The sequence below is a fragment of the Harmonia axyridis genome, chromosome 7 (genome assembly GCF_914767665.1).
Source record: "Harmonia axyridis chromosome 7, icHarAxyr1.1, whole genome shotgun sequence".
Taxonomy (NCBI): domain Eukaryota; kingdom Metazoa; phylum Arthropoda; class Insecta; order Coleoptera; family Coccinellidae; genus Harmonia; species Harmonia axyridis.
Window position 1 is genome coordinate 11891793 of NC_059507.1, and position 14340 is coordinate 11906132.

The 14340-nt window shown below is 36.5% G+C and overlaps 1 protein-coding gene across 5 annotated transcripts in view; it reads right to left on the reverse strand.

Annotated features, from left to right (window-relative positions):
- The window catches only part of LOC123684580 (adenylate cyclase type 9), a 42503-nt gene that overhangs the window by 4579 nt on the left and 23584 nt on the right, over window positions 1-14340 (reverse strand). For 2 of the 5 annotated variants that reach the window (XM_045623887.1, XM_045623888.1), the window contains exons 3-6: window positions 5543-6789; window positions 3671-4162; window positions 1579-1921; window positions 262-358 (exon numbers count right to left, since the gene is read on the reverse strand). In XM_045623887.1, the coding sequence (XP_045479843.1) occupies window positions 262-358; window positions 1579-1921; window positions 3671-4162; window positions 5543-6789 (2179 nt within the window). Of the gene's footprint in view, window positions 1-261; window positions 440-1578; window positions 1922-3670; window positions 4163-5542; window positions 6790-12575; window positions 12650-14340 lie in introns of those variants that run through there. The other 3 variants (XM_045623886.1, XM_045623885.1, XM_045623889.1) reach the window with 2 other exon arrangements.

Consider the following 14340-nt stretch of genomic DNA (forward strand, 5'->3'; position numbering starts at 1 on the left):
TTGAATTTCAAATAATCTTTCTATAGAAAAACCGAATCTGTGCAAACTCTCGAAATAACTTGCATATTCTATTGTAGGAAATGTTGAAATTATTGACCAATTCCTGTTACTTTTTTGAATTGAGTATCCATGAGAAGTAATTATTGATTGAGTTATAATCTCTAGCTCATTTCAAGGTCGAATTTACTTTTTGTTAGTAGAGATGAAGAATCCTACTCGTTAATTTCTTAGTATCCTTGAAAAGAATAGAAAAGTACTTACTTGCTGAATGCTACTCCTTCTGCTGTTACTTTTTATACCCGAGTCTTTTCTGCTGTTGGCATAATGGTGATCATCCAAGTTCGCCACGCTTGTTAGTCTAGATGGCACATCAAGGGAAAATTTAGTTGAGAGTCTTTTAAAATTCGATGATGGAGCTGCTACAGTTGCACTCCTTGATCTGAATCGATAAATGCAAAAATTTTAAGAAATATTATGGTACAAAAAATGAGAAAGGACTGACGTGAGTTTTTGCGCATTTGTTCAAATTCGTTTGATGCATAGAGTAATAAAAATAGATAGAAGTATACGCAATTTTTACATGTTCCCAACATGGTTGGATTACGTTGTCGGATTGGGATTTACTTTCAAATCCACAATTTTACTATATCATTATAAATGTATATTATATTGAATGTGATATATTTATATGGGTGATTTCCGATTGAATATGCAAATTTGAATATTTGAAATCTGATATTTTTCCTAATTATCGAATTTATAATAAGCAGAATATTTATTATTTTCTGCATCTACCTGTAGAAATTTCTGCAAAAGTTTTTGCTCGCCTAGTGTCATCGGTTGTTTCACGTCGTTTGGCACACTAGAAGTTTGTTTTCTGAATTTCTGATATATTTAGGTATTTATTTCAATATATTTTGGGTTATTATGAAACGTTGATTCACTATGGGATATAAGAAGTGAGTTCTTTGTGAAGAAATTCGCGAATCGAGTGAAATATCGTATAACTGATATGTTTTCATTTCAGCGCGCTTCATGTCAAATTTGATAGTTCATGTTGGGGACAAAATTTGCTTACTGAAAATCACACATGCTCCCTCTATCTATGTTTTTTACTCTGAGGTTTAATGTAACGAAAATTCAGCAACTATCAAACATACAATGTCATTTATCACTTATCTATCAATTTTCTTAGAGGAAACATATAAAAAATCATAAATGCAAAGGATTGATTTTCTTCTTTTGATATATGCCATTATACTGATTGGGTTTTTGAAGTTGAATTAGTCAAAAATCTTGAAAAGGAAACATTTTACGGCAGAATGTTTCAAATCTATCAATTTTCTTACAGGAAACTTTCAAGCATATGAAAAAAAAAATAAATCCAAATGCTTGATTTTTCTTTTTCGATATATGCCATTATAGCTTTTAAGCAGAATCAATTTGGAAGAAATGGAGAAGGTTGTAGCATAAGTGGATTCCCCCTAAAAACCATTTACAACTTTTTATATGAATCATTTTTCCATTAGACGTTTCCTTTTCGAGATAATAGAGCAAATCCTCTACCAAAAAACCTACCTTTCAGTAGGAACTATATCCAAATTCGGAGACCTTCCACGTCTTGACCTACTACTTCCAGCTCTCTGAAGTAAATCCAAAGATTCCCTGGGTGATCTGCTGTATTGGGATCTGTAACTACCTCCCCTAACAAAGTTGGTCAATTCGTTTGGTGCTAACTCATACTGGCCCATATCACTCCTAGATTGACTTATGTAAGATTTAACGTCGATAGACTCCTTTTGATCTTCCAAATACGGATTACTCGCGTTGAAAACAACATCAAGCCAGGAATCTTTGCGTCTACCGTTCAGCACTGGGGTTCCATTCGAAGTTTCGATTATCGTAGGAACTTGTTTATAACCTATAATAGAATCTTTTAATGACTTCTTACTGATCTTTTTGGAACGACAATAGACTATTTGACTGATTTTTCAAACCCTTTCAAATTATTCAGTGATGTTTATTGAGCATATAAAAAGTGAAGATTTTCATTCATCGTTATCAAAAAAGTTGATATTAATAAAAGGAAAGAAATACGTATTGTCAAGTGTCTTATTTCTTCTGTTTCATTTATATTGAATTTTGTTTAACCAAGTGATGAGCGAGGATCTGATCAATTTCAAAAAAAGGATATTCAAAAAAGTGGCACTAGCGATGTCACTTGGAGTATTAGCCATATACGAAAGCGTTTGTGTTTATAATCGATTCAATCGTTTTAATTTATGAAGATTCGTTTGATGTAAGTAATAAACATGTTATTTTTTACTGTTAGAATCAATGAAATACATGAGCGTACAACTTTACTTCCGCCGTTTTTTTCCGAAATTCGAGGCTTGTAGAAAACTGGTTATACATTTATGTATAATCAAAGTATTGTCCATCGCTGGCCACTACTTTCTCCCATATTTCGGACGAAACCCACGTTGAAAAACTGGTCATCTTTTGAAGCGATCCTCGAATCGATCCAATTTTTTACTTCTTCATAAGACCGGAAGTGCTGGTCAGCCAGGCCGTGTGCCATTCGAAACAAGTGATTGTCCGAGGGAGCAACGTTTCCAAGTATGTCTTGACCACTTTCGCAACATTGGGTCGAGCAACAAAAACGCATTAATTGCATTCGATAACGATCGCCTATGATTGTTTCAGTCGGTTTTAACAACTCATAACACACTACGTTGAGCTGGTCCCATCAAATATGACCATGGAACCATCAATATTAGGTTTGTCGTCGACGTGAAAGCATGGCTGGGATATTCCCATGATTTTCTGCGCTTTGGATTATCGTAATGAACCCATTTTTGTCTCCAGTCACAATGCGATGCAGAAATCCCTTCCGTCTTTGCCTTGCAAGTAACTGCTCACAAGCAAACAAACGCCATTCAACACCTCTCGGCTTCAACTCGCACGGCACCCAATTTTCTTGTTTCTGAATCATTCCCAAGACTTTCAGGCGTTTTGAAATGGCTTGTTGTGTCACTCCCAATGATCCTGCCAATTCTTGTTGCGTTTGACACGAGTCTTGATCAAGTAATGCCCCCAATTCTGCATCTTCGAAAACCTTTTCTCATCCAACGCCAAAATCACCGTTCTTGAAGCGTTGAAACCACTCTCGGCACGTTCTTTCACTAACAGCGGCCTCACCATAGGTATTTGAGAGCATTCCGATGTGCCTCAGTCGCATATTTCTTCATATTAAAGCAGAAAATTGAAACCTCCCGCAAATGACGAGAATTTGGCTCGTAAGCTGACATGTTTAATAGAGAATAACTTTATGATACAGATACAAATCGACTAATATTTCGATGGCGTTATGTTAACAAATACCTAAGCTAATTGTATGACATTTACAATCTATTCATTTACCACTTACCGCTCAGCCATCTATTGCAAAACGGCGGAAGCAAAGTTGTACACCTAATACATTTGAAGTGACTCGATTTAAATTACATGAAAGCGACTTATGCAGTGCACCTGTTATTCTTGTTGTTTTTTTTTTTTTTTGGCTATTAGTTACTTGATAATTTTTATTTGATGTTGCATAAATTCCCACTCAGATGTGGTCGCAGTTTAAATCTAATTCATATTATTTCTCTACAAGAATCTTACCAACCTGATTGTGTAGCCGTACTAGAAGTACTGTCCGCTTGATTGACGTCCAACAAATCCTGATTATCTTTTCTCAATTGATCGGATTTCCTGAGAAGCTTCGATAACCGCCACGATTTTCCTTTTGGCGTTGTATACTTCTCTTCGCTAGCCGTGGAAGTTGGGGTTTTGATTTGTTCTCCGGCCATCTCTTTCATATCAGTCTCTTGCTCGTTTTCGGAATCCAATATACTGGGAAGACTACTGGCCTTTATTTTGCACACGTCCGGAGACAACATGTTCGGATTGTAGGAGGTCTGCTTCAGGAAGTTGGATGTTGTATCACAGGATAAAACACGTGGTCTGCTTTGTGGTGACAGCGTGGGTGATGATATTGGTGGTGAGACGAAAAGGCGCAGGGAGTTGCAGTATCTCTGTCGACCTTCCGCTCTAAAGCTCCCTGAGTAAGATGGCGTCTTGTCACCCATTTTACCAAGGATGAAATACGTCTTTAATCCTGAAAAACAAAGCGCAAAATGATGTATGGTTTTTGGAAATTATCAATAAGAGGGACATATTTGATTTTAGTTTCGTATTGAAGCATTGATTACGCCATGACGAGTGATACATATTAGGCCAATTGAAAAGTTCCCGGTACGATGAACAGATGGCGTTGCAGTACCAACCGTATAATATGCATTAATTACCTCCAAAAGGGCCAGACCATCAACAGCGATTATTATATAGTGCTATTGGATCGTTTCAAGGATGAAATCGTTAAAAAACGGCCATTTGAAGAAAAAAAGTGCTGTTTCAATTCAACGAGACAATGCGCCGTGTCACAAATCAATGAAAACAATGACAAAATTGCATGAATTGAGCTTCAAATTGCTTTTGTATCCACCGTATTCGCCAGATCTTGCCCCCAGTGACTTTTTCCTGTTCTCAGACCTCAAAAGAATGCTCGCTGGAAAGAAATTTAGCGCCAATGAAGAAGTAATCGCCCTCGAAGGCAACTATGTTGAATAATAAAATTGAATTTTACCAAATAAATGTGTATTTCTATGGTAGACCGGGGGACTTTTCAATTGGCCTGTTGTATGTAGTCTCCAAGGGTGCAATTGGTGTATGATCGAGTGTTCTGCGACATATAAATATAAGGGCCAATTTTATGTAAGATAGAGATGATCTTAAATTTTTCGAAAGATATAGATTTGAGAAGGAAATTGATATTCACAGCTCCTCGCAGCACTTCCATTTCAGTCTTGTGGAAGTCACCAAACAAACAACGCTAATATTATGCATAATATGAATCAAAACATCCGAGAACAATTAAAAAGTAACTACATCCGCTGCATCCTTCTATAATAACTTTGATGAAATGAATTATGCCGATTCATGTCAACATATTTTCTATCAAATAAGACATAACAATAATTATCGAGTACTTTCCACATTAAGAATGAAAAATTTCCTATAACAAGCCATGCTGCCAAATCATATTAAGCAACAAATTTCACATGACATCCTACTTTTCCTCTATACTATCATAAAAACATATCGCAATATGTACTGGAAATAAAAATAAATCGAAATTGACCGACTTGTTGAAATAGCCATCAACGTTAACAGAAATCCAAGTTGTGGGTAGAAACCAACGAAGTGATGGTGAGAACTTCATATTGGTTCGACGATCATTTTTACGATTTATAGCCATTCCACATAAAACAAGCCATGCTGCCATATCATAATATTCATTTGTTGGGCTTAGCTAAGCTCTTCTCAATTTACAGTGGAGCATAGTGAAATAGTTATTGAACTAGCTTTGAATAAAAACGTTGCATATGTGTTGTAACTTCACCTGGAAGTCAGTTGGAATAAAAGACGTTCAACTCACCATGAATAGACTCCGTTTCTTCAGTCAAATAAGCCCCATCCAAGTATTCCAGCGTGGTTTCCGATATGTGCACCATCCCAGGCTTACCAGTCGACTCCATCCTATTGGCCAAGGTGACATCGTTGCTCCACACATCGAATTTGAATCTCTTGGTACCAACTATACCGCACAAAACGGTCCCAGTATGTATCCCCACCCTCATATTGACCCCTTCGTTCTTCTCCTCGTCGAACTGTTTGATCGCCTGAATCATGCTAAGGCCCATCTCCACGCAACACTTGGCGTGATCAGGCCTAGGTTCAGGACAACCAGAGACGCAATAATAGCAATCCCCCAGGGTGGAGATCTTCTCGCAGTTGTGGTACTCGCACAGATGATCGAACCTCTGGAACAGGTTGTTCAATATTTCGACCAGCTCTTCTGCGCTCTTATTCGAAGACATCTTCGTGAAACCCACGATGTCCGCAAACAGTATGCTGACCTTCTCCATCCTGTTCATGTTGAAAGGCCGGAAGATCCTGCCTAGATCGTTGGTAGCCGGATCGGAGTTTCTTTGTTCCATGCCGTTCTTGGTGAAGTTCTCGTCGTCGTCCAACAACCAAGTGGCGACACTGGGCGGCATCAGCGAGTGGATCATGTTCTCTTTCAGCTTCTTTTCCGATTCTAACTGTCTCCTCACCAACAGACTCTGACCGACCTTCATGAAGGTGTTCCGGAACCTCACGTTGGTCATGATTAAAATATGTAAGCCTATCAAATGTATACAAAAGTGTGACATAAACCTCACTATCAAAATGTAAATATGGAACGAGGTCTCCTCGAAGGTGAGGGTTAGAGTTTCGAAGAGAACGGAGTATGAGATGCCGGCTATTATGCACATGTAAAACTTCATCGGTATCAAGGTATATATCAGTAACAAAATTTCTATACAAATCGAAAAATGGCCGACGGGACTTATTTCCGAGGTCAGGTTCGAATTGGTCTCGTCCACCGTTATTGGGACCAGGTAGACAACCAACAGGCTAACGGCGCACATGAAGAACGTTGCGGCCATGGATAGTTTGAGTAGATGACGTCTGTGCCATTTTGTGTAAGTGAGTAAAGCTATGAGGATTGCGTACATTATGGCCGTGAAGCCGAATATACAACATATGCTTATCCAATTTTGTGATTCTTTTTGGTATCCCATTACCAAGAAGTAGATTGACCAACATGACGATGTCAGCAGGATGTACCAGGATGATACTCTGAAAAATCAAATTAACTTTATTGGCAACTGATAAGCATGTTATTATTTATGATTATTTAGATGATATCAATGTTTTCTGGGATTTCACAGCATATATAGAGGTTATTATTCCCATCTGGAATTGATTGTTCAATAGAAGTTATGAAGGTTGATGATGAGTTGAACTTCAAAAGAGAAATAACTGAATGTAAATATGATTTTCATTTACTAGGTAAGATTAATACAATTAACATCAGAGAACAAATAATAATATATTAGAACGTCAATTAAAAAGATACTGTTATTTTCACTCAACAAAAATAGATCATAGGTACTTGCTAACATTTTTGTAATGAGAGCAATTTTTGGTCTCTTATTGGAAAATGCACTTCAAGTCATTCTGAACATCTATGATTTCGTTTGTCTGACGGTCAGTGTATGTACAATGGTATGAATATTTGGATTGGGTAGTACATGGTTTCAAAGGAGTCACTTCTTCAAACCAAACATATCCAAATTTTTTGAGATTCCCATCGAAATATTTGTGTATAAATATAGGACAACGATAGAATGACTATCAGCTTTATATCTCCTCTATTTATAATATAGAAATGAAAGAACGTTGGATTAGTTCAATATTTGAATGGATGACCTCTGATATATACAGGTGCCCCAGAAGTCGACGTCAATCCGGAATTGGGTAACATGCTAAGTCATAATAGTTTTTTTTGCCCGATCTAAGAAATAATGTAGTAAGAATTTTTTTTTTCAGTAGAGTTAGTTATAAAGCTGGGCAGTTGCCGTAGAAATAAAGGTTACAGGTTAGCAAAGCGTTATTCAGAATAACATATGAAAAATAAAATTGAAAAAAAAGGAGAGATTTGTAGCAACAATTTTCTCTTGACGTGGACTTCTGGGACACCTGTATATTGTAGCTTCAGAACGACGATTCAGAGTTGTTTTGGGTTATTTTATGCATAAATGAAAAGAGAAGCGCTTCAAAGCTCCTGATTATTATTCCATTTATGATGCTTTATTCTAGTCTGCAAATAAATAAATATTTGACCATTATCATGATAGAAACAGATAAATATTATGCGATTAATGTGTTTTTTAACAACGATCGTAATGTTGGATCACCCTCTACATCCAATTATTCCCAGATAATTCAACTCGAGAATTTATAGTTTGTTTCATAACGGGAATTTATGTTCGAAAGGCCCATAAATTGAAGGCTTTTCAAAATAAACTTTCTATATATATATTTTGGAATCGCGATATATCCCAAAGTCGTTATAAACAGATAATCTAGTTTTTAATAGTTTCCACGTGTGAAAGCGATCCAGCTACAAAACGATGGACGTTTCCTTAAAAGATGGCATGGCGTAAGCTGCTATAATTTATCATGCGAAATTGTTTGGAAAAGAATCTGTCTGGCCGATGATAATGCTCCACCATACACTCTAGACAGTGATTAATCTTGGCAATTTTGGTGTGTTATTTTCACCATTAACAATGTTAGGAAAAACCCCTTTGGAACTCACAGTGTTTACAATTTACGATATGATATTAGTCTGAATTATATTTCCAGAAATCGTGACGATTCTATGGTTTTCGCTCCATTTCTGTGTTGGGTGTCAAACTGATTAAGATATACTTTTCTCTATTTCAGTATCGTAATGAGTCTATTACAGTTCTAAAAACAGTGCTGTAATGAACTCATTACAGCATCGTTTTCAGTTATATTTTTCGTTTTGTGGTTGTCTACACTTACAATCCTATCGAATTTCAACAAACGTCATTAATTGTCAATATAATATAATTTGGATATAATGAAATGATTTGCAACATTATTCGCAATTTCTCTCTGGTGGTGTTAAATCGACTTCGTTAGATATAATTCACCCATTTAATGCGTAATTGTAAATTATTCCAAAATTCGAAAGGTACGATTAAAATTCAAAATCCGTAATCTGACACACCAACTGCCAAGATACAATACAAAAGTCACTATGAGATAATGTCTGAATTTTTCATTGAATTTCGACAATATTTCATAAAATTTGACTGTAATAGAGAAAATATCGTCTAATACTCGTTGCAGAAGACAATTCCAACACTCATGCGTTCGAAAACTCGCTCATTCGTCGCTCGTTTTCTAATTTCGCATTCGTGTTGGAATAGGAGCCCATTCTGCAACTTGTTTTAGAATATACAATTATGAATATCTATGTTTTGATTGGGTGTTTTACAGAGCGGTTCCCAATGAAGTCCTGTATTAACGGGGCTTATAACTTTTAATAGGAGAGCCATAGAGTGCTCAAACTTTTTTTATAATATTCCTTATAGGTACCCTCAAGTTTTTTTCTCAACTAAGATATAAGTTACATGTTACCAATTCTGAATTACAATTTTGTATTTCTGAATTCCAAATTAGGAAATCCCAATTCCAATTTATACTTTCTGAAATTTCAGAGTAATAGACATAGATAGAGGAAGCATATGTCATTTTCAGAAAGCAAATTTTGCCCCCAACATGAACTATCAAATATGACATGAAGCGCCCGGAAATTAAAACATATCAGTGATACGATATTTCACTCAATTCGCGAGTTTCTTCACGAAGAACGCACTTTTTATGTCCCATAGTGAATCAATGTTTCATATTAACTGAAAATATATTGAAATAAATATCTTAATATATCAGAAATTCAGAAAAAAAACTTTGAGCGCGCCAAACGACGTGAAACAGCCGATGACACTAGGAGAGCAAAAGTTGGCAAACCTTGGATTTCAGCAGGTATATACAGAAAATAATAAATATTCTGCATACCATCGACAATTAGGAAAAATATGGGATTCCAAATATTCAAATTTGTATATTCAATCAGGAATCACTCAAATAAATATATTTCATTAAATATAATATACATAATGATATAGTAAAATTGTGGATTTGAAAATATATCACAATCCGACAACATAATCTAACCATGTTGGGGACATGTAAACATTGCGTATACTCCCTCTATCTATGTTTATTACTCTAAGTCTGAAATTAATTTGTCTTTTTCTGAATAACATATAATTGCTATTCTGAAACACAAATTACCGTTTCTGAATATAAAGTTCTTTATCTGAATTTCAAATTCCTTAGTCCTAAATTACAATTTCAATCTTCTGAAATTCAAGTTTCTTTCTGAAATACATTTTAGGCTTTCTGAATTGGAATCGGAAAAGGTGTAGAACGAACCCGCAAAAACAAGCCAAGAAAATATTATTAAAAATATTCCCTAAATGGCTGTCATTATTTCCTACCACTCAGCAGATGATAACATAGTCGAACGAACAATTAAAAGGATATCAGCAGCAAATTTCACACGAGACCCTATTTTACCTCTATCCTATCATAAACACATATCGCAATATGTACTGGAAATAAAAATAAACCGAAATTGAACGAGTCGTAGAAATGGCCATCAACGTTAACAGAAATCCAAGTTGTCGGTAGAAACCTATGAAGTGATGGTGAGAACTTCATATTGGTTTGACGATCATTTTTACGGTTTATAGGGTATTCCAAATGTTGGATTATACGAAAATCAAAATTGAAGTGCTCACGCGTTGAACATGTGGATAAAGCACCCTCTAAAGGTCGTATCACGGGTAGTCTTTCATACTCCTTCGTCCTGTTCTTCTGTTTGTCTCAGAATTAGTATGATTCTTGTTATTTGGGAGAACTAACTACTGCTCTGAACTTACTATGAAAATGAGCTTAAAGAGAAAATTGCACCAGAAAAATTTTCGTACCTCAATATTTTGTAATTTTGAGGCATTTTTCGAAAAAAAAATTTTTTTAACAATCTCCCAATATTTTTAATCGTAGAATACGGTGATGAATTATTAACAACTAATTATGGAACACCTTGTATATGACTTTTTGCCCTGAATCTACTATTATGTCTATTATTTCGGTATACGTAAAAAAATGAAATAATAATATAATAATAATAAAGAGTTTATTCAGAACATTACATAAATAAACTAATAAAATATATTTATTTGAGTGATTCCCGATTAAATATGCAAATTTGAATACTTGGAATCCGTTATGTTTCCTAATTGTCGAATTCATAATAAGCAGAATATTTATTAATTTCTGTATCTACGTACCATAAATCGTACAAAAAGTCAGTTTTTCTGGATGTAACGGTGTTTCGACATACACTTGAGGATTACCTTCACTCCAAATGCGGCAGTTTCGTTTGTTGACGTAGCCATTCAACCAGAAGTGCGCTTCATCGCTAAACAAAATAAAATGGACGTAGTGCGCGATACGTATTCCGCACAGAACCATTATTTTCGAAATGAAATTGCACTATTTGCAAGCGTTGTTCAGGCTGTGAGTCTATTCATGATAAATTGCCAAACCAAACTGACACTTGACAGCTATTAAATCGGTCGCCAACTTGAACAGCAATGCCAACTTAAAGTTATATAGCTCGAAAAAAAACACCCGTTATTTTCAAATCCCCAATTTTACTATATCGTTATGAATGTATATTTTATTGAATGAAATATATTTATTTGAGTAATTCCTGATTAAATATGTAAATTTGAATATTTGGAATCCGATATTTCTCCTAATTGACGAATTTATTATAAGTAGAATATTTATTATTTTCTGTATCTACTTGCTGAAATCAAAGTTTTGGCAACTTTTGCTCTCCTAGTGTCATCGGTTGTTTCACGTCGTTAGGCGCGCTTGAAGATTTTTTTCTGAATTTTTGATATATTTAAGTATTTATTTCAATATATTTTGGGTTAATATGAAACGTTGATTCACTATGGGACATTAGAAGTGCGTTCTTTGTGGAGAAACTCGCGAATTGAGTGAAATATCGTATCACTGATATGTATTCATTTCCGCGCGCTTCATGTCAAATTTGATAGTCCATGTTGGAGACAAAATTTCCTTACTGAAAATGACATCCACTCCCTCTATCTATGTGTATTACTCTGAGGCGCATGAGCATACCCCACATCATAACCTAAAACAGATGAAATTTCTATATCATCTACGTCCCAAACTGGATACGAATTTCAGAAGTGGATGATGCTAGAAGTATTTGCCTACACACAGACAGACACGAAACTAATGTTGTTCAGAATGGCCATTTTGCCAGCGAAAATTTGGAAATAGTAGACCAAAAGCACAAAAAGATTACCAGATAACATTTCAACGAAACCGTTCGACTTTCCCTAAGACTAGATATAATTTTATTTTTGTCGCGCTCGTTGCTTCCTGGAAGCACGTGTTTGTTTTAATTTAATTTGCTTGTTCTGAAAATATTTGAAAAGGCGCATTTTTATTGGAAACGGATATCAAACATTACCCATCCTGTCGCGCAGGTAGGTACTGTTTACCGTCGAGGTGTCACAGGAATAATTATGTCATTATTTGCCCTACGTCATGTAAGGATAGTCAGGTCCTTGAGTCACGACTATTTTCGTAGGTCGATTGCACAAAATCAGCGCCGTATAACGATCAGATCCGGAGGTAAAGGACCAGACAATGCACGGCGATGCGGACTGGAATAATGGATGGATAATAATTGATTATTTATTGACCGATAGTGGAAGATGTGCATGTAGTAATACGATTATTATCTTTTATGGATGTCCAATATCCGTTCAAGTCGATCACTTATGCCCTCTGTGAAATTATTATCTCGGATCAATAAAAACCGAAAACATCTCCCCGAACCTCCGCAAAATTGCAGAAACTGTTGCGAATTTAGTCACACAATGCACAATGCCTGTTTCACATGTAACTGTAAAATGTAGGCACATGATCCATCCATCGTTTTCGAGGTCTCCCTGGACTTCGTTTTCCCATCGGAGATCTAAGCCAAGCGATCTTCACGATTCCTCTGCTATTCGGGTGATATGATCATTCCACTGTTAATGTTGCCTGCCTGGCAAGTCCTCCTGAGGGTCTCGTTTCTCAGCCTACACCACATACTCTTTGGTATAGGCTGAGAAATGAGGCCGGTTATTCTTTGGACTATTCTCATCTCCGGTGCCTCCATTATCTGGCGTGTTTCAGGTTTGTTTCTGCCGCATATGTAAGAATGGGTCTTATAGTGCTTTTGTACATAGGCGTAAAATTGTGCTTTCGACATTTTTTTTTCTTCGAAATTCGAGGCTTTATTGTCAAAAACTGGTTATACATTTAGGATTCGAAGTATTGTCCATCGCTGGCCACTACTTTCTCTCATCTTTCGGACAGCGTACGAATCCCGCGATGAAAAAACTGGTCATCTTTTGAAGCGATCCACGAATCGATCCAATTTTTTACTTCTTCATAAGATCGGAAGTGCTGGTCAGCCAGGCCATGCCATGCAAAATATTGAAGACATTATTTGATCAAGACTCGTGTCAAACGCAACAAGCCATTTCAAAACGCCTGAAAGTCGTGGGAATGATTCAGAAACAAGGAAATTGGGTGCCCTACGAGTTGAAGCCAAGATATGTTGAACGGTGTTTGTTTGCTTGTGAACAGATCTGCTTGCAAGGCAAAGACGGAAGGGATTTCTGCATCGTATTGTGACTTGGGACTAAAAATGAGTTCATTACGATAATACCAAGCGCAGGAAAACATGGCGATATTCCGGCCATGCTTCCACATCGACGGCCAAACCGAATATTCACGGTTCCAAGGTCATGCATCAGAATTTGATGGGACCTGATCGGCGTAGTGTATTCTGAGTTGTTGAAACCGACATAAAAAATCACAGGCGATCGTTATCGATAGCAATTAATGCGTTTGAGCCGAGCATTGAAAGACAAACGGTCGCAATACAAGTGATTTTAGAGCATGGCAATGGTCCGAGTGGTCAAGACATACTTGGAAATGTTGAAATGGGAAGCCCTACCCCACCTGCCTTATTCTCCAGACGTTGCTTTCTCGGACTATCACTTGTTTCGAATAATGGCTTATAGCCTGGCTGACCAGCACTTCCGGTCTGATGAAGAAGTAAAAAATTGGATCAATTCGTGGATCGCTTCAAAAGATGACAAGTTTTTTCAACACGGGATTCGTACGCTGCCAGAAAGATAGGAGAAAGTAGTGGCCAGCGATGGACAATACTTTGAATCACCAATGTAAAGGGTGTTTTTTTAGAGCTATAGAACTTTAAATTGCAATCAAACAACGATGGATTATTCGATTGACATGAATTTCATTTATCCGCAAGATAATCTTGTGGCATTACATTTTAAATATGATTTCTGGCATATGATCGCCACGGCTGGCTCGGATGAAGTCCAATCTGGACGTCCAATTTTCGATTACTTTTTCCAACATTTGTGGCCGTATATCGGCAATAACACGGCGAATGTTGTCTTCCAAATGGTCAAGGGTTTGTGGCTTATCCGCATAGACCAATGACTTTACATAGCTCCACAGAAAGTAGTCTAGCGGTGTTAAATCACAAGATCTTGAAGGCCAATTCACAGGTCCAAAACGTGAAATTAGGCGGTCACCAAACGTGTCTTTCAATAAATC